This window comes from Emydura macquarii, unplaced genomic scaffold (genome assembly GCF_026122565.2).
Source record: "Emydura macquarii macquarii isolate MOO-44397 ecotype Brisbane River unplaced genomic scaffold, CSIRO-AGI_Emac_v2 contig_450, whole genome shotgun sequence".
In the NCBI taxonomy this organism is placed as follows: domain Eukaryota; kingdom Metazoa; phylum Chordata; order Testudines; family Chelidae; genus Emydura; species Emydura macquarii.
In genome coordinates, this window is record NW_027130587.1 from 2,376,406 (window position 1) to 2,396,795 (window position 20,390).

The 20,390-nt window shown below is 50.1% G+C and overlaps 2 protein-coding genes across 3 annotated transcripts; one reads left to right on the forward strand and one right to left on the reverse strand.

Moving 5' to 3' along the window:
• Window positions 1–7,778: 7,778 nt before the first annotated feature.
• LOC137146494 (C-C motif chemokine 4-like) lies at window positions 7,779–10,528 on the forward strand. 2 transcript variants are annotated; one of them, XM_067537772.1, is made up of 3 exons: window positions 7,779–7,851; window positions 8,970–9,084; window positions 9,968–10,528. In XM_067537772.1, exons 1-3 carry the CDS (start codon window positions 7,779–7,781, stop codon window positions 10,053–10,055), a joined length of 276 nt encoding a protein of 91 aa, XP_067393873.1. In that variant the 3' UTR covers window positions 10,056–10,528. The 2 variants fall into 2 exon arrangements, with proteins under 2 accessions (XP_067393873.1, XP_067393874.1); XM_067537773.1 differs by having other exon boundaries at window positions 8,970–9,082; window positions 9,981–10,528.
• Window positions 10,529–14,492: 3,964 nt separating this feature from the next.
• Window positions 14,493–16,695, reverse strand: LOC137146492 (C-C motif chemokine 4-like). The gene is made up of 3 exons (XM_067537770.1): window positions 16,568–16,695; window positions 15,493–15,607; window positions 14,493–14,915 (listed from the first exon to the last, which is right to left on the reverse strand). The coding sequence occupies exons 1-3, from the start codon at window positions 16,638–16,640 to the stop codon at window positions 14,828–14,830; spliced, it is 276 nt and encodes a 91-aa protein (XP_067393871.1). The 5' UTR covers window positions 16,641–16,695; the 3' UTR covers window positions 14,493–14,827.
• Window positions 16,696–20,390: the final 3,695 nt, after the last annotated feature.

Sequence of the window (20,390 nt, forward strand, 5' to 3'; positions counted from 1 at the left end):
TAAAAGCTGCTATCAAATCCCCCCCTCATTCTTTTCTTCTGCAGACTAAACAAATCTAGTTCCCTCAGCCTCTCCTCATAAGTCTTGTGCTCCAGCCCCCTAATCATTTTTGTTGCCCTCCGATGGACTCTCTCCAACTTGTCCACATCCTTTCTGTAGTGGGGGGCCCAAAACTGGACACAATACTCCAAATGCGGCCTCACCAGTGCTGAACAGAGGGGAATAATCACTTCCCGCGATCTGCTGGCAATGCTCCTACTAATGCAGCCCAATATGCTATTAGCCTTCTTGGCAACCAAGGCACACTGCTGACTCATATCCAGCTTCTTATCCGCTGTAACCCACAGGTCCTTTTCTGCAGAACTGCTGCCTAGCTCGTCGGTCCCCAGTTTGTAACTGTGCATGGGATTCTTCCTTCCTAAGTGGAGGACTCTGCACTTATCTTTGTTGAACCTCATCAGATTTCTTTTGGCCCAATCCTCCAATTTGTCTAGGTCACTCTGTATCCTATCCCTACCTTCCAGGGTATCTACCACTCCCCCCAGCTTAGTGTCATCTGCAAACTTGCTGAGGGTGCAATCTGCCCCATCCTCCAGATCATGAATGACGATGTTGAACAAAACCAGCCCCAGGACCGACCCCTGGTGCACTCCGCTTGTGACTGGCAGCCAGCTAGACATGGAGCCATTGATCACTACTCGTTGAGCCCTATGCTCTAGCCAGTTCTCTATCCATTTTATAATCCATTCATCCAACCCATACTTCTTTAACTTGCTGATGAGAATATTGTGGGAGACCGTATCAAAAGCTTTGCTAAAGTCAAGGTATATCACGTCCACCGCTTTCCCTACATCCACAGAGCCAGTCACCTCTTCATAGAGGTCGCCAGGTGTGAACCCACATTTCCTTCTCTTTGACATGCTGGAAGGGGGCCAAGGAGCCAGAAGGCCCCAGGTTTTCCAGACATGCCTGACCACATCCTGCTCAACACCTGGGCCCTGAAAGTAAGGTGGCAGATAGCTCGGGCAAGGCAGTCACCCTCCCAAGGCGAATCTTCGAGCTGCAACCTGACAAAGCCTAAAGCCTGAAATCCCAGCATCAACCAACCTCAAACCCCTGGTTCGGGAGAGATGGCGCTGCTGCCACGCGTCTCCCACCCCATGTCCATCGACCGCCGAGCCCGAGCCCGTTCCCATCACGGAGGCCATGCTAACTTGTCCAGACCCACTGAGTGGGGACAGAAGTGGCCATAAAAAACCAACCAACCCACCAAGCAACCAAACCCATCACTGGCCGAGTGAATGACTGGCCAAGCAGAATAGAGAACAACAATCACTCGTGCCTCCTGGTGGAAGGTGCCCCCCAGGGCAACCGGCCTGCTCGCCCCCCCCAAGACCCAGTCCTGAGGTCATCAGAGAGGAGAGAAAACCTCTGGGAACAAATCTCTCTGCCCTGCTGCCGTGTCGAGGAATAGGTTCGGCCCCTTTAAATAGCTTGTGAACCCTGCCACAGACACCCACTGTGCTCCAGGTTTCAGAGCCAGAGCAGCAATGAATATGGAGCCAGGCCTGGGTGTCTGGTGGCTATTTGGGACCCGGTGTGGTTTCTTCATATTATTTGTGTGTGTAAAGAGCAAAAGACACAACTTGTCCCCCAGGAGACACCCGCTCCCTTACACCCCAACTAAACATTCCTGTGAGGACAAACCAAGATCCCCACCTCCCAACACACCTTATTTTAAGGCACTAACACTCAACGCCCCCCCTAGAATCCTGAAACATTCCCTCAATACACACTTGCCTTTTACAATAATTTCTCACTTTTCCTTTCTATTCTTCCATCCCCCCAAACACTCCTGCCTCAGGTTGGAAGGGGTTAAAGTTAGCAAGTGCCCCTTCATGCCAGAAGTAAGAGACGGTTCAAAGGAGACTGGATCCCGGTGCATAAGCACCTACACCAGGAGAACATTTCTGGTAGCAGAGGGCTCTTTAATGTGGCCAACGGTCCAACTGCTGGAAGTTGAAGCTGGACAAACAAATTTAGAGCTAAGGGGCACATTTTTAACAGTGCGGGTAATTACCCAGGGAGAAGATGGATTTTCCATCACTTGAAATCTGTTAATCAAGGCTGGATGGCTTGATAAAACAGCTGAAAAATCCTTTTAGAAACTGGAAAGTTATTAACCCCACCCCAAAATGGTGTCAGCTGGGGTGGGGCCTGCCGCAAGGGTCCCCATGAGTCATCTAAAACACACAATCCCCTCCTAAAAATAATATGATCTAGGCAAGGCGTGTTCCAATAACAGCCTGAGAGACCTTTGATGACTGGGGGGAATGTGAGGGGCCCTTTGTATAGGTCAGAGGAAGGCAGGACGGCCCAGTAGACAGTGCACTGGACTGGGGCTCAAGGAGACCTGGATTCTATGACATTCTCATAAACAAATTAGGGAAATGTGGCTTAGATGGAATTACAACCAGGTGGGTGAACAACTGGCAGAAAGACCGAACTAAAAAAGTAGTTATCAATGGTTGCTGGCAAACTGGGAAGGCGTATCTAGAGAAAACCAGCAGGGGGCAATCCTGGGTCCGTTATGATTCAATATTTTCATTAGTGACTTGGATAAGAGATGGAGAGTGTGTGTCTAAAACTTGCAGATGAGGCCAAGCGAGGAGGGGTTGCAAGCACTTTGTAGGACAGGATTAGAATTCAAAACAATCTTGACAATTTCAGGCCAGCTCTCCGATCTAACAAAAAGAAATTCAGCCAAGACAAATGCGAAATGCTACACTTAGGAAGAAAAAAACAATCAAACGCACAACTACAAAATGGGGAATAACTAGCGAGGTGGTAGTGCTGCTGGAAAGGATCGGGGGGTTATAGTGGATCACAAATAGAATATGAGCCAACAATGTGATGCTGTTGTGAAAAAGTTAAATATTCTGGGGTGTATTAACAGGAGTATCATATCTAAGACACAGGAGGTAATTGTCCACTCTGTGAGGCATTGGTGAGGCCTCAGCTGGAGTATTGGGTGCCCTATTTTGAAAGATGTGGATAAAGTGGAGAGTCCAGAGGAGAGCAACAAAAATAATAAAAGGTTTAGAAAACCTGACCTATGAGGAAAGGTTAAAAAAAACCAACAACGGGCATGTTCAGTCATGCAAAAAGAAGGCTGACGCGCGACATGATAACAGTCTTCAAATATGTGAAGGTCTGTTATAAAGAGGACAGGGATCAGTTGTTCTCCATGACCACTGGAGGTAGCACCAGAAGTAGTGGGCTTAATTTGCAGCAAGGGAATTTTAGATTAGCTATTGGGAAAAAAAACTTTCTGACTCTACGGATAGTTAAATACTGAAGCAGGCTTCCAAGGGAGTCTGTGGAATCCCCGTCATTGGAGGTTTTAAAGAACAGGTCAGACAAACAGCTGCCAGGGATGGAGTAGGGATACATGGTCCTAGATACCCCTTGAGGACTCTTCCAACCCTACATTTCTATGATTCTATTCCTGGCTTGGCCACGGCCCTGCTGGGTGACCTTGGGCTAATCACTTCATCTCCTTGTGCCTCAGTTTCCCCGGATAATGATACTTCCTTCCTCTGTAAAGGACTCTGAGACCTACTGATGAAGCGTGGTATATAAGAGCTGTGTATTATTATTAATCACGATGCAAGAGGGGGCCCAGAGGCAATGGATACACCTAGGAGAATGATTCTGAACCTCGCTATGTCTATACCACAAGCGCCCAGTTGTAATGCTGCAGCTCTGTGGCTGTAGCACTGTGGTGCAGATGCTTCCTGCAGCAACTGAAGGTTTTGTTCTGCCACTGTAGTTAATCCACCTCTCCAAGAGGGGATAACTAGGTTGATGGAAGAATTTTTCTATCCACCTAGCTGCCTCTACACTAGGGATTAGATCGACCTAACTATGGTGGTCAGGGTGTGTAATTTTTCACAGCCCTGAGCAACGTAGCTAGGTGGATCTAATTTTTAAGTGTAGACCAGGCCTGAGAGGGATACAGGAAGGGCACCCACTTTATGGGCGATATGCTCAGATTCTAAAGAAAACTGCATCGTACTTGACAATAATTTCTCCCGTTTCTCCAAGTGCTAACTGTTTTGTGCCGACAAATACAATTAGGCAAAACCATTTGCAATAGCACCGATGATGTCATATCCTTTCTGAAAGGGAAAAAAAAAAATCAAATCAGCTCAGATTCATTTGTAGTACGGCTTTCATTCCCCTCGCCCACTACATGTTTCAGAACTCGGCTGTTTGGGGTCGAAGTGCATTATTCACGTGGCTTGACAACGCAGCCTACATGGGTCGCGTACCGTAAGGGTTGTCACCATCTTCTGGTCTGTCCCTGGGCTTTATGTGTGGTCAAAGGCACTGCAGGCCTCTGTTGAATGAAACTGTCGTCTAGGCCTGGGTTAGCCACTGTATTGTATTTCTGCAGCCACAACTTCTTTCTTTGTAGCTTTGGTGGTGCTACATCAAGGAATTCTGTTATGACAGTCTGCAGAGAGGTCAGGTTTTTCCCATGCACACAGGGCTGTAAGCGTAAGTCATAGCCAGACACAATGGGAAGAGCTCTCCTTTTTGAGCTGGGTGGACATGATTTATTTCCTTGGCTGTATGGAATCTGGATGCATGAAGTTCTCAGGTCCTCACTTAGGTGCATCCTTTATACCATAGATGGCTCATCCTGGTGAAGACAGAATCTCACTGGGCATCCCAATGAAATACAGAGGCTTTCTTTAGGAGATATTGTAGTTATGCCAAGACTTCTGCAAGTCATGGTATAAACGCAGCAAGGTAAATCACCATCCTGATAACTTTGCCAGCTCAGCACCATTCTCTGGTGACCTCATTCCAGCAACTGCTTCAACTTTTCCAGGCTTGAGCGTTATATTGTCAGTTGAGGGGACATCACCAAAATACTTTGCGTTGATTGCGCTAATGTTGCCTTTGTTGAGATTGAACTTGATCCTTTTTTCCCAGCTCTTTGGAGCACGACTTGTAGATTAAAATCAAGGAACATGATGCTAAACATCAATATCTGGAATTATAACTATTATAACAATAAATATGAAAAGAAACAAACAAGAGTTAGACATTTTTAAATGAGCAGGTCCAGATAACTTGCATTCAAGAGTTTTAAAAGAGTTGGCTGAGGAGCACACTGGACTGTTAATGTTGTTTTTAGTAAGTCTTGGAGCACTGGGGTAGTTCCAGAAGACAAGAAGAAATCTAATATTGTGTCGATTTTTGAAAAGGGTAATCAGGATGACTTGGTTAATTATAGGCCTGTCAGCCTGACATTGATCCTGGGCAAGATAATGAAGCAGCTGATACAGGACTCAATTAATAAAGAACTAAAGAAGGGTAATGTAAGTAATGCAAATTAACATAGATTTATGGAAAATAGATACTGTCAAACTAACCTGATATCTTTTTTGATGAGATTAGAAGTTTGGTAGATAAAGGTAATAGTGCTAACATAATATATTTAGACTTCTGTAAGGCATTTGACTTGGTACTGCACGACATTTTGATTAAAAAAATAGAATATAAAATTAACATGGAAGAAATTAAATGGAATAAAAACCGGGGTCCCACAGGGATTGGTTCTCGGCCCTATGCTGTTTAACATATTTATCAGTGACCTGGAAGAAAACATAAAATCATCACTGATAAACTTTGCGGATGACACAAAAATTGGAGGAGTGGTAAATAATGAAGAGGACAGGTCACTGATACAGAGCGATCCGGATTGTTTGGTAAACTGGGCATAAGCAAACAATGTGTGTTTTAATTTGGCTAAAAGTAAATGCATACATCTAGGAACAAAGAATGTACACCATACTTACGGGATGGGGAATTTTATCCTGGGAAGTGGCGACTGTGAAAAGATTTGTAGGTCCTGGTGGATAATTAGCTGCATATGAGCTTCCTGTATGACGTTGTGGCCAAAAGAGCTAATGTGATCCTGGGATGCATAAATAGGGGAATCTCAAGTAGCAGGAGAGAGGTTGTTTTACCTTTGTATTTGACACTGGTGTGGTCATTGCTAGAAAACTGTGTCCAGTTCTGGTGCCCACAATTCCAGATGGATGTTGATAAATTGGAGAGGGTTCAGGGAAGAGAATGATTAAAGGATTAGCAAACATGCCTGAAAGTGACAGATCAAGGAACCCAATCTTTTTAGCTTCACAAAAAGAGAAAGTGAAGGGGTGATTTGATCACAGTCTGTAAGTATCTACATGGGGAACAGATATTTAATAATGGGCTTGTCAGTCTAGCAGAAAAAGGTCTAACACGATCCAACAGCTGGAAGTTGAAGCTAGACCAATTCCAACTGGAAATAAGGCGTACATTTTTAAGGGTGAGAGTAATTAACCATCGGAACAATTTGCCATGGGTTCTGGTGGATTCTCCATCACTAACAATTTGTAAATCACGAAGGGATATTTTTTTAAAAGATCTGCACTAAGAATTACGTTGGGGGAAGTTCTCTGGCCCGTGTTATACAGGAGATCAGACCAGATGATCACAATGGTCCCTTCTGACCTTACAGTCTTTGAAATTGGAAGGGATCTAACCCTTCCTGCTTCAGGCATAGGCTAATCTGTAGCTGGGGGCAGATGATCCCCCTACCTTCCACTTTAGATCTCTTGCATATTCTCCTGAAGTAGCTGGTCCTGGCCACTGTTGAAGACAGGAGGTGGGATTAGGGTATGATCTGATTGATAGATTAGGAACACAGGAAATGCTCTATCAGACCAGACTATAGTGCAGCGTTCCTAATATATCATCCACTCTGGTTGCAACCCCATGAAGCCCGGCATAGGTGTCACCGACTTGTTCTTGGGCGGAACGAACACCCGATGGAATGGATATCAAAGGGCAGGAGGGTAATCTGTCTCTCCCTTTAATTGTGGTCACATTAATCAATTAAAACCATTAATTGTGGTTACAATTAATAGTCTGGGAGGGAGGCTCTCTCATCTGTGAGACAGCTGCCATCTTCAACACAGCTGGGGGACCTCCAGAATGAAAAACATATGCTGCAACAGTTTGAGCTAACAAACACACACGTGGTAACAGAGGACTGGAACAGCTCTTATCCTCTGCTGATTGGCGCAGACAGGGACCTGTGTCAGGCCCTCCCCAGTGGGTTAACATCTGGTTTTACCTGCCAACACTCAGATCTTCCATGCAAGGCTAACTCCTGCTTGCCTGATTCCAGTGGGCAAACACATTGAAATCAAAGCAAAGCCATCGAGTGTATGAAGAATAAAACCCCACCCTCAGCTGTGTTCAATCCCGAGTGGCCAGCTCTGGCAGGATCATCCTGGGGCAGAGGGATCTGCAGATAGCCCACCACCAGCTCTTCATCTATTATTCAGATGAAGGCCTGGCTCGTTACACAAGCAGCATGTCCCAGAGTTGCAGGGAAAAGTCCCTCCCTCTCTTTGTTTCAATGGGTAAATCCCTCTGACCCATGTGACTTCCTGGAATATTCCTGTTTTCCTTGAGGTCTGATGATATGAAATAAACATGCTGAGTAAGAGCTTGGCACATGCAGCCCTTCGCTCGTCATTAATTCCTGAGCCTTGGCTGTAAGTTTCTTCTTCCTCCTTCCTGCACATGGAAATTCCACTTGGCTTTCGTGGGCTCCCTGCCTCCCGAATTCCCTATAAAGGGAGAGGAGACGCTAGCTGCTCACAGTCCCAGCTGGAGCCCAGCGCTGCTCATCCTCTCCCGACAGCACCATGAAGGTCTCCGTGGCTGCCCTCGCTGTTCTCACCAGCGCTGTCTTCTGCTCCCTGGCCTCCTCTGCCCCACGTGAGTCCAGTTTCGCCCTTTCAAGTTCTCCATTTGTGAAGGAAAGCTATTTAGTGCTCCTTGGATGCGGGGAGGTGGAAGCACTGTGCGGGATTACCCCACAGCATAATTTCTCAGCCTGTGGTACGTGTACCCCTGGGGGTAGGTGAGACACAGGCAGGGGGTACCCAGGGGAAAATAGAGTGAAGGGGAGGCAGGCGGCAGCTGCTGATTTCTGGGGAAGCCGGGCGGCAGCCCCCGCTTCCCGCCCGGTCCCAGCTCCCAGCTGGGAGGCGTGTGGCAGCCCCAGCTTCTGGGGAAGGCGGGTGGCAGTCCCCGCTTCCTGCCGGGTCCCAGTTCCAAGTGGGAGTGCGGTGGCAGCCTCCTGTGGCTCGCGAGCTGGGCTCGCAGCTGGGGGCAGCCACCCATGCCCCGAGCCCAGGGACAGACTCCAGCACCCCAGCTTGAAGAAGGGCAGCAGCCGCCTGCCCACATCCCTGGGTCCCAGCCGGCGCGGACGCCTCCTCTGCCCCAACTCGGATTGGGTGGCAGTCGCCCACCTCCCCCGGGCTCAAAGCCCAGTGCCCAGAAAACTTGTCAATTTCGACAACTATGACAGCCCCAGATTTCACCAGTTACCCTCTTTTCCTGTCTCTCTCTCACCCCTTCCTCCTCTCAAATCTATGGCAAAAAATTTGGCGTGGTGCTTTACATTCCCCCGCATTGGCAGGCCGCTCAAAGCCTCCTAGCTTTGGCCAGCATCACCTCTAGCCCCGGTGCACACTGGAGCTGTGCACCGCTGGTGTAAAGGCGGTGACCCGACCCACACCAGATCTGACGTCTGTCTATACTCAGCCCTTCTGCCAACATAGGGCTCCCATTAGTCTGTAAATATCAAATCCCCTGGAAAATTGGGTGTTGAGATACTTATTAAAAATGTCAGACATTAGGGGGGACTTGCTACTGAAAAGGCTGAGAATCACTGCCCCACAGGAACCGTTCCTGTTTGTGCCTCTGATGACGTTATTGCAGGCAGTGCTATCTTCTCCCCACTAGCACTCCAGGCTGGGATAGCCTGGCGTCATTTTCCCTTGCATGGAATTCAAGGCGCACTCACGTTGTCTGGTTCCACCTTTCAGTGGCATCGGACCTCCCGACCGCCTGCTGCTTCTCCCACACAGCCCGCCAGATCCCGCGCTGGAAGGTGGTGGATTACTACGACACCAGCAGCAGGTGCTCCCTACCCGCTATAGTGTAAGTACAAACTCCCGATGCCCAGAGAGAGGCAGCCAGCGAATGTGCGTGGACAGCTTCGGTTTCAATACCTGCTGGTGCTGCAGGCGTTAGGGTATATTCATGCACTGCAATGCAATGGTTCACTCTTTTGGGGGAGGGCTACACGGCAGTGAAACGCTCCCGGCTGGCCCGGGGCAGCTGTCTTGCAGGGCTCAGCTGTGGGGCTGTAAAATTGCAGTGTAGACAAGCTCTGGGATTCTGCCAGGCGGGAGGGTCCCAGAGCCCTGGCTCCAGCCTGAGCCCAAATGTCTACACCGCAATTTTTAGCCCTGCAAGCTGAGCCTGAGCCAGCTGATCCGGGCCAGCCGTGAGTCTTTTATTCCAGTGTAGATGTACCCTTGGTGTCTGGCAGCGCGGCGTGGGGCTGCAGCTTCTGGTTCCTGGTATGGGGGACGTCCAAGTGTCAGAGGCCTGAGGTCCCATAGCTTGTCAGTGACTAGAGAGCTCACTGCACCAGCACAGACTGTGAGAGCCTAGTATCTGCAGCCTGGAGAAGAGACCAGCTAGAAGGGATCCCCCCAGGGCTCCTCCTCGAGGGTTCTGGGCTGGGACCTGCTCACCCCATTGGGTAATGGGGTGCATGTGGGGGAGGGGCAGGAAGGGAGGCTGGGGGAGGGGAGCTCGCAGGAGAGCGTTAACACTAGGTAGAACAGGTAGCTGAGTGGGAGGAGGCGCAGGCCAGGTGGCCCAGAAGGGCGTGAGGTTCAATGGCGCCTCAGTCCTTCAGGGACAGGACAGAACTGACCGGGCCTACTGGGATCTGGAAGTGGGGAAACCCAGGAGGGCGGGTGAGAGATGCAACACTTCTCTCTCTTTAACCCGTCTCCTTCCTGTTCCACAGGTTTATTACGAAGAAAGGCCGGCCGATCTGTGCCAACCCCAGCGAGTCCTGGGTCCAAGGCTATATGAACAACCTGGATCTGAACTGAGCAGAGCAGGGGACGGAGAATCATTCCTCTTTCTCAGGTGTCTGAAGGCAGCAGCTCCATGGTGCTAGGTGCTGTCCCATGACAAACAGGCGATCCCTGCCCTAACAAGATGGACAGGTCAATGGGTGCCGTGTGACGGGATGTGAGCCAGGAACTCTTTCCTGGCTACACAAGCAAGGATGCTGCCATGAGCCCACTCTTCAAAGACTGACACACACTGGAGTTCTGAAATATCATTTGAGACTATTTAAGAAGGGCCGTTGGGACCACTTCTTTTTAATTCCTAATTATATTATTTATGGCAAGTTTGCAGGTGGGTCCACTGAGCTCCCCGTGCACCGCAGTGGCTGACACAAGCACACCCCTGTTGATTGTGTTTTGTATTGGGCCAGCGTGTCTGGCTCTTTGGGCTGTAATATTAGGCGATGGCCGGGGATTGGGTTGAATGATGATTTTGGGAAATAAAACGTTTTGTATAAAACCCCCTGATTTTTTTTTTCCTTAATGTCATTCCCGAATGATCGCCAATCCCAGAAACATAATCTGACCACTGGGCCTGCCTGTCTCAGTAGGAAAGATCTGGAGCAAAACCTACTATCTCAACACCCCCAGAGTTTGGGGAAAATTTGGCCCCGTCTGCAGTTCACAGCTCAGATCCATCCCTCACACACATCTGCGTCCGGAGCATCCACCCCTGCATGCCCTATCTACAGTGTACATGCCCGGCTGCTGCCCATCAATTCACACATATATGCAAGAAACAAAAATGGGGATGGGGGTATAGCTCCCACCTTCAACTGGGAGGACGAAGGGTTAAATCTCTTACCCTGAGTTGAGGAAAGCACCAAGTTTGCAGAGGTTGCAGTGAGGGAATGAGCTCAGCTCACAGGGGACTGGTTCCTTTTCCAGAGGGTCAGGATGGGAGTCAGGAGTGGGCAAGGCTTCCATGTGTGTGTATGTGTGTGCAGAGAATCTCCATGGGAGCCTGCCCAAGGGAGAGACAGCCAATGCCCCCAGGAGCTGAACTGAGTATTTTCCCTAGAGACGCTTCCCCTTGCTGTGAGCTCTCTTTGCAGAGGCCGGGTAGGTAGGAACTGGTTTATTTAAATGCCCTGGAGAAGGAGGCTTGTTTCACAAGCGACTTCCATCAGCGGTGGCCTGTTGTTACCGGGCACAGAGCCAGCACGTTCACACACACACATACACACTGCTGGCTAGGGGGAGCCGGGTCGGTCAGGATTTAAAGCCTGCAAGGGTCCCCGTTTGACTCTGCCTGCCAGGGATCTGGTAAGGAAAGACCTGGACAAACTGGAGCAAGTCCGGAGGAGAGCAACAAAAAAGGATGGAAGGTCTGAAAAGCACGACCGCCGAGGAAAGATTGAAAAGACTGGGGCAGACCGAGGGGGGAGCGTGGAGACAGCTTTCAAGTACATAGAAGGTTGTTACAAGGAGGAAGGTGAAAATTGTTCTCCTTAACCTCTGAGGACAGGGCAAGAGGCAATGGGCTTAAATGGCAGCAAGGGCTGTTTAGGTTGGACATTAGGAAAAACGTCCTCACCGCCAGGGCAGGTAAGCACTGGAGCAAACTGCCTAGGGAGGTTGTGGGATCTCCGTCACGGGAGGTTTTTGAGACCAGGTCAGACAAACACCTGTCAGGGCTGGTCTAGTTATCACTTATTCCTGCCTCAGTGCAGGGACCTCCCGAGGTCTCTTCCAGTCCGATCCTTCTACAATTCTCTGACTCGCTGCAGTGACCCTCTGCCCCAGATCCTGGGCATTAGCCAGTTCCCAGGTGGGATTTCCCTCATTCCCAAGGATTAACCAGCCCCCAGGGGGGCTCCACTGAGAAGAGGAAGTCCTGCACCTTGATTCAACGGCCCCTTTGCACACAGAGCCTGGTTCTGAGCTCTGGAGGAAGCTTTCAGTCACTCTGTGGTGACTTTAACTTTATCCGGCCGTGTTGAAACCTGCCCAGGGAGGAGAGTGGCTTCCTCCTTTGGCCAGCTCAGAGGAGGCCACACACGTACATAGCCCCGTGACCTCAGATCCTGTCCTCCCCAGCTCACTTGTTCCCCTCCCCCTTGCAACACCCTAACAGAGCCAACCTCAGGCTGTGGGTCTTCGCACTCCCACGCTGCCCTCCCCTGCTGGGGGCTCCCTGTTCCCGTGATGCCAGACACGTTTCAGCCTCGCCCGCCTGGGTGCAGAGGGCGGCAGGAGGCTAGCCGTGGGGAATAAAGCATGGAAGTGGGGTGCTGATCTCCCCTGCTTTCAGGGCTTCGTGTTATCGGTTTGAAATAGATATATTTATATATATTTAAAAGCCAACTTTTTTTTCTCTGGGCTTGTGAATGTTTACAGCCAGACGGCACGTAGCTAACATGCGAACCTTTCCACCGCACGTGGTCCCTTTTATCATTGTATCTGAGCACCGAGCAATCTTTAGTGTATTCCTCCTCACAACGCTCCTGTGAGGTAGGCCCGGGCTGGGATCTCACGGAGGCCCAGAGGTTTAAAAGTATTTAGGGGCCCAACAACAACAATACGCTCAGAGAGCGACGGTCCATAGCGCCGAGTGTCCGTGGCCTCTGAAAGCTCCACAGAGTTATTGCTAACCAGCTGCAGCCAGGTTAAGTGTGGGTGACCATGTGACTGCTCCTGGTCCATGGCCGTGGCTGCAGGACCAAACGTGGTCAGCGGGTGGTGGCCTGTGGTGACTTCAGTCCGCGCGAGGCCAGTTCTCCATCATCCATCCCTATTTCTGGTAAAATCAGACCATCTAATGCCCGGCAGTCGCTGCTGGAAACACGTAAGAAGTGCCTGCTGCCTCCGGATGGGCTTGTTGGAGCCATGTCCCTGTTTCAGCTCCGTGTGAGAGGATGGGAAGTACACAGGTTGGATAAAGCCGGACTTTTGTATATAATGCGTGTATTTCGGGGGCCAACTCCCACTGATTGCAAGTTGATTTCAGAATGGCAGAATGGAGCCTTGGTCCCCTCGCCATCACCATGGATGTTCTAGCAGTGCCCACAACGTGCCAGACGCTGCCCCACATGCAGCGAGACACTGTCCGTGCCCTCAAGATCTTACACTCCCCCTTTGCCCTGTATCTCTTTGTATGCAAGGCTTGGTACCTTGACATTTATATTCTCCTTTGCACCTCCCTGTTCTGGGCTCCCTGGAGCATCTCCCCAGGAGCCAGACATTGCTTCTGGCCTGGGGATGTCCCCCAAAGACTTTGCTTTCCCCTCACAATGGGACTGTACATTTGGCTGGCTGCAGCACACGTCCACCCAGCAACGGACTGTCTGGTTTCCTACCAAATCTTTCCTGTGAACTGGGGTGATGGGGCTCAAATTGTGGGTGAGGAAATATCCAGCTCCTGATACTAGGCTTCTCTAGCGTTCCCCGGCCATCTCCTGTGCCTTCCGCCTGTCCCCCCTGTCTACCAGAGCGACAGCAAACCAGTGTTATCTCATAACAGTATTATTAAACTCTGCTAGGTCCAGGACTCACGGGCTATCCAACCCCCTCACGTGGGACATTTAAAACTGCATTGGACAAGGCTCCAGGGATGAAATACAGGGAACAATCCTTCAGGGGATGGATTCAATGCCTGACCTACCAAGTGTATTCCTTCGCCTGTGTCCTGTATAGAGTCTGTGCACACGTGCCGGTGTACCAGGGCAGACGGGGATATGGCAGCAGCGTGTGTGTGCATGTGGCTGTGTCTGGGAGTGGGTGGGTCCGTATGTAGGCATGACTTTGGGAGCGAAGGAACGTGTGTGTGTGTGCACATGAACAGCTGTGCAGCTCTGAGGACGAAGGCATGCCGGAGGGTGTTCAATGTCCACCAGTGCGGCTTTGCGGGTGAACGTGAGTGGGCAGATCTTGGCGGGTGGGCGGGCGACTCTCTGTGGGGGTGTGTGCTGGGCTGTGGAGAGTGAGTGATGGGTAAATAGATGCATGAGTGTGAGCTGTGTTTCTGTTCAGGGATGGGGGTGCATAGAGGCACGTCCTTCATTTGTGTTCGTGTGCCTGTGTGTGTGTGTTTCATGGATTCATAGATCATCTGGATTCAATCCCCTCCCTTTTGATTCGTTTTGTGGAAAAGTTTAAGTAGACATGTTGAGTTCCAGGCCAGAAAAGGACCATTAGCTATGCAGCCTGCTCTCCTGCGTGTCACAAGCCGTTCCAGGAATGCGTGTGCAGGGACGGCTGGAGATGCACGCCGCTGTGTTTGTGTGTGGGGCTGTTATAGGCAGGTGTGTTCCTGGAGGTGGATATTTATTTGCAAGGACGGGTGAGCTGGTTGGTGAATGTTTTGTGTGTGACGCGAGCGCTAGTCAGTAAAAGGGCCAGAATTCACATTCAAGCAGAACCAGGGGGTTTATATAAAAATATTTATTCTATAAAAGCAACGTTACATTTTCTGTCCAAACCAGCCCAGCCACTGCTCAGCAGTACCGCAGACAGCCAGGGCTAAATACCAAACATATTAAACAATCATCTGTGATGTGAACAGAGCCGGGCCCAGCCGCTCGCCCCCACAGGTCACAGTGAGCCTTCAATAAATAACATAATTAGCAGTATAATTTAGAGGTTTGGCACCCAGCCAGGATTTTAAATAGCTGTATATTATATTTACAAATTCCTGGATTGATCAGCTCCGGTTAATGTCTCGGCAGGACCTGATGGCCTCACCCTGCCCTCTGAGGGTTTACATTGCCACTGCCGGGGGAGGCTCATCGCCCAACTTGTCCCCTCGCCGCTCAGTTCAGTTCCAGCTCGTGCACGTATTTTTCAACCCAGGAGTCCTTGGGGTTGGCACAGATTTCACGGCCCTTCTGCGTGAGGAATCTGGGGAGCAGGAAAGAGATGGAGAGAGAGTCAGAGGAAAGGAGGGGGATATTTCTCCCAGGTGTCCATCTCCTGGTATCAGCGGCTCCCAGACCCCAATTCAGTTCTCTCTCCCTGAAGGGCTGTCCATCAGAGACTCCTCTGTGCCCTGTGGCCTGCCGCTGCCCCGTGGCTGCCTGTTCCACACACCAATGCCTTCCTGACATCTTTCCTCCCCCAGCCTCCCTGCCTGGCCCCACCTGGCACCATTACCTCTTGGGTGGGCAGGTCCCACCCCCAGCCTATCACCTGCTTGGAAACCATGAATAGTTCCCCCCCGCCCCCCAGTGTTGTCCACCCGTTTCTCTATTTGGATTGTTGCAATGGGCTCTTCAGTGTTGGAGTCCCAGCTACTCTTTCCCCAGAATCTGAACGTCCTTCCTGATACCAGGCAAAGGAAACACCAGCCCTTGTGTTGCCCTGCCACAGACGTTTGCTCCAACCCATGTCAGTGCAATATATGAGGGATGAAAAACCGAGGGTCTATTTTAAACAGAGGGCGCCCCAGCATTTCTAGGGGTCTGACATTTGCACTTACACGACGCCCGGCTGGGAGCACATGCTGCTCGTGTTGTAATAATCCTTCACGAAGGTGCGGGGGATCTGCCGGGCTGTGTAGGAGAAACAGCAGGCAGTCGGGGGATCGGATCCAACTGCAAGAGACAGATATGAACCATGTGAGTGTGAGCCCAGCCCGGTGCAAGGGAAAACCCTGCCTGGCTCTCCAGATGAGTGGGGTGTGTCCCATGGGAGAGGTTTGCATGAGCCAAGGATTTTTTAAAATTAGTTTAGGGTTTCAGTGAATTTAGTGGGGACGATACATGACGATGGATCAGCTTTAGAATTGACGCGGAGATTTGCCTTTTCCAAGCTCTCTGCGGACAGCGAATTATTTCCGATCCCCATTTCACAGAGGGGATAACTGAGGCACGGAGAGGTGAAGACTTGTCCGCAGCCACGGCGCAGGCCCGTGGCACCGTCGGGACCTGAATTCAGGAACGGGCTGCCAATCCCATGATCTAATCGCTAGCCACGCTGCCGCTTTAAGCCTAGCCCAGTCGGCCCGCCATGAGGGTGCTCAGTCTCTGGCAGGACTGGGTCCTTGGTGCCAGTTTATTCCCAGACCAGCTGCAGCAATGCCAGCTTCTGTCACCTGCCCTGCCCTGGAGGGTCCCTCTGACAAGATACCCACGCCCCATTCAGCCCTTGGCATCTCTGCTGTGCTTGTCAGCCAAGGGTACCAAATGATGCCCAGCGCAAGGGTGGTTTTGGTGACGTGGACCCTGGATCTCTAAGGAGCGAGGCCACGGACTCATTTCACCTGGCTCACCAGACAGCCACCCGACGGGCAGGACTTTTACTCACTGCTTGTACAGGCTGCATTTGAACGGGTGAGCTAGGGATGGAAGCTAACCAGCCCTTCTCCCACTTCAGCTCTGCCGTGCATTTCTCACCGCAGAGAGCTTCCTTTTATAGGGGAGAGACAACTAGCCCACATGGCTCTGAAACACCTCCGAGAGGCACAGCTCTGAAGCTCTATGGCTGGCTAGCGCAGAGTGAACTTGGTTCTTCTTCCTTCTCCACAAGTTCAAGAAGACAGACACGGGACTTACTTGGAGCGGAGGAGGTCAGGGAGCAGACGGCAGCGACGAGGAGAACGGCGAGGGCAGCCACGGAGACCTTCATGTTCCTGTCGGGTGGGGATGAGCTGCAACAGCAGAACTGGATCAAGGACTCCTTCACACCCTTCTCTGTCTGATGCTGAATCCCTGGGCTCTCCCCTTTCTTATAGGAGACTGGGAACGGAAAAGATGGCGACCCCCCCGCCCAGGGACAGTGGAAATTCCACCACATTCAGGAGGTGACATCATGGTGCAGTTACGTGGGCTGCAAAAAAGCAAAGCTAGCACCGGAACTGAGAAAATCCCAGAATAGTTTGTGTGCAGGGCAGAAGGGCCAAAGCCCGGAGTTCTTCCTCTTCACTTTGGTTTCAACATCACAGGGAAAGGCAGAAGAAAAAGTGCTTTTCTGGAAATGCAAACCACATCGACTTCTCTGGCTGGCTTTAAATGTTGCGCAAAACTGGAAAGCAGAAGGGCTTTCAGTGAGAGGGGGAGAGAAAAAATATGTAATTTTGGTTTTTTTAAATGAAAAGTAATTGGTTTAAAGATTAGGTGTGAAATCTACTGGGGAGGGCAGGGCAGAGAAGTGCAATGTTTCTTTTCAGACTGAACTGGGCTCAATCCATTATTTAAAATGGATTCTTATAAAATACCCGCCGCCCCCCCAGATCTATCACTAGTATTATCTCTAGCAGGTGTGGTGGACAATCTGGCTGCCCCGGAGCAATAGGGGCCTGATCCTGGAAGGAGTTGAACACGCCCAACTCCCATTCTGGGCTCGACACCTCACAGCATCTGCTCAGACCCTTGTACGAGTCCGTCATCAGTTCTAGACATGTCGTGTTCTCCGTGGGCAGTGGAGCGTCCCATGGACAGCCAGCAGCAGCAGTGTTGTGGTCGGGGGGCTGGTTCCCCATGCACCCAGCAGAGACGGAGCCAGGTCACCACGTGTTGTTTTTTCGTGTGGTGCTCACGTCTCCATAACCCAGCATGGATCTCTGGGAGGCCACATGGCAAAAAGGGCCGTGGCCAATACAAAAATGGGCGCCCCACTCCCAAACTAGCGTCAACCGAGGAGGCTGAGTTTGAGGTTCCGAAAGAGCTACAAGGACAGCTTGAAATCCGAAAACCATGCCTCATGCTGCGGGACTGAAGTAGCTCAGTCTATTTAGTTTATCCAAGAGCAGGCTCAGCGATGACTTGATCTCAGTCTACGAGTGTCTACAAGAAGAAATTTCTGATAAGAGAAGAGTCTGTAGGTCAGCGGAAGAAGGCAGACTGAGATCCAACGGTTGGGAGTGGAAATTCAAACTGGAAATACGATACCTCGTTTTAACAGTGAGAGGAATTAGCCACTGGGGATAAACTGACCGAGGGATGTTGTCATTTCTCTAACACTTGTCGTCTTCAAATGAAGACTGGACAGCTTTCTAGAAGATGCTGTGGCTCCAAGAGGAGTTATGAACTCAATGCAGAATTCTCTGGCCTGTCTCATAGAGGTCAGACTAGATGGTCATAATGGTCCCTTCTAGCCTTAGAATCTGCGAATCTAGGCAAAGTTCATCAGCTGGGTCTTAGTTTCACAACATGAATAAAAAAGGGAGGGTTTGAATCCAGGTTCCAGCCCTCCAAAGAACAGGGGATTTGGATAAAAGGTTCCAACTTTGTCCCATATTTTGTCTGGTCTGCATCATTTCTCCAGCAGCTCTTCTGAGCAGGTACAATCTGATGTATGTGGTGAGCTGTCCTTAACCCACTGGAGCACTAGATGCATTTCTGATACCTTGTCTGTCAACTGGATCTTCCTGTCCCCACGGTGGTCCCCACATGGACCTCCTGATGAGTGCTAGAATCTAGGAACAGAGTGGGCACATTGCTATTCGGATAAGTTCGGCACGGCAGTTACTGGGTACCATTACCTAGCCGTTGCTTTTTGAAACCCTCAGAGGCTGAGCGATCAGCTAGCTACAGAATATCCAGGCAAGGAAGGGGGCCACATCTGGGAGAGCAAAATTCCCGGAACTTCTGCACAGCTTTGAAAATCTCCCAGCATCCATAACTGAGCACACCGGTGCCCTTCTGGGCTTTCTCATACACACAGCATTGTTGTGGCTAGATTGCACAACTGGCTCTTTGAAGGATAAAATTTCTACTGTGCAACATGGCAGCTGAGGGTCCGTCTACACTTTGAGCTGGGTGTTCGATGCCCAGCTCGAGGAGACATACCTGTGCTAGCTCTCGCTGAGCGAGCGTGCTAAAAATAGAATGTAGGGGTGGAAGGGGCTAGCTGCCCCAAGCATGTGCCTGTGGTGGACGGGTATGTACCTGGGGAGGCTAGCTTTTCAGACACCTATGGCTACACTCTATTTTTAGCGTGTTTGCTTGTTAAGAGTACGTCTCGTTGAGTTGGGAATCACCCCCTCAGCTCCAGATGTAGACAGACGCTGAGCTGTAGCACTGAAAATATATTTCACTGTACTTGTGGGCAAGTATGTAGGCACACACACCACACATGCCCATGTGGTGTATTCAAGAAGGACTTTATCCTTCCCTTCCTAACTTTTTGTAATGAGTGAGTCATTGGTTTGAGCCCCTGGAGAAATACAGAGCTCTCTTACACCCTGTGTAAATCCCGATGAAGGCAATGGAATTTCATCAGCATTATTATTATTATTACTTATTATGTGGACCACGGTAGCACCTCGGAGCCCCAGGGAAAAAGCTGAAAGGAAATGTAATGGTGTAACAGAGAATTGATCAAAACCCTGTGTTGGATGAAAACAGATCCTGGAAATAGAAAACAAGAAGCCCACCCAGAAAGGATCTACAATACATGAACAGAGAGACGACTGTTTGAACATCTATTGACCGAATACAGTTCAAAGGCGCCCAGTGGATGAGCGAGGGTGAAAAAAGCCCGTTTGTGGACAGGTTCGGTGGAAGAGGGACAGCCACAGCAACATCGAATCTAAGGAGCACGGCAAGCTGAAGAGAAGCGAGGAACAGGACAGCTAAGGTGGAGCTGGCCTTACAGCCAAGGAGAGGAAAGGTGGATTCTTCTCGTAAATGACCCAGTCTATTGTTAAGAAATCTCTTTTGTTCTTGTGAATAACCGTGCACTTGGTATTAAGTGCACAGAGTGAGGAAGAGTACAAAGGTTAATGAGCTGGTGATCTCTAGTCTATTATTGTAAGCAGTACGTCTTTGGTAACGGTCTAGATTATTTATGCTCCTGGTTCAATTCTGGGGTTTTTCTTTACAAAGTTCTAAAAATATAAAACAGTCTCTTGCGGCTTGGTTTGCCTCTGCCTCTCCTCTCAGTCGGCCTGGCCTGGCCTAGCTGAGATACCAAACAGACCGGATGCTGAGACGCTCCAGTTTCTCTGTCACTTCTGTCTAGGAGTTTCCCTGGCAAAGAGCCCAGGGCATCCAGAAAACCCAGCTCGTTTGTTTCAAAACTTTTGCTAGTACAAGTATTTCTGGTTCCGGTTTCATTTCTGAAGCCTGTGGTCAATCCCAGCCCCAGGCTGTTCAGGAGGAATTCTACTGTCCTTCCTGAGGCTGAAATTCACCCCACATTCTCATTAAAAGCCTCATTTCCTCCCTGTCATACTGATGAAACCCCACTGACTTCACTTGGGCTAGTGCAGGCTCAAAGAACTGGGCTGAATTACCCACTTAGAGAGCACAAAGTCCCAGAGAGACCATTGAGTAGTATTATTGTTACCCCTTTCGATACCAGAGTTTAGCCACATTCAGGGTGTCATGGGTTCTTTCAGTCAGGAGGAGAAGCTGACGATACAGCCAGGTGTTT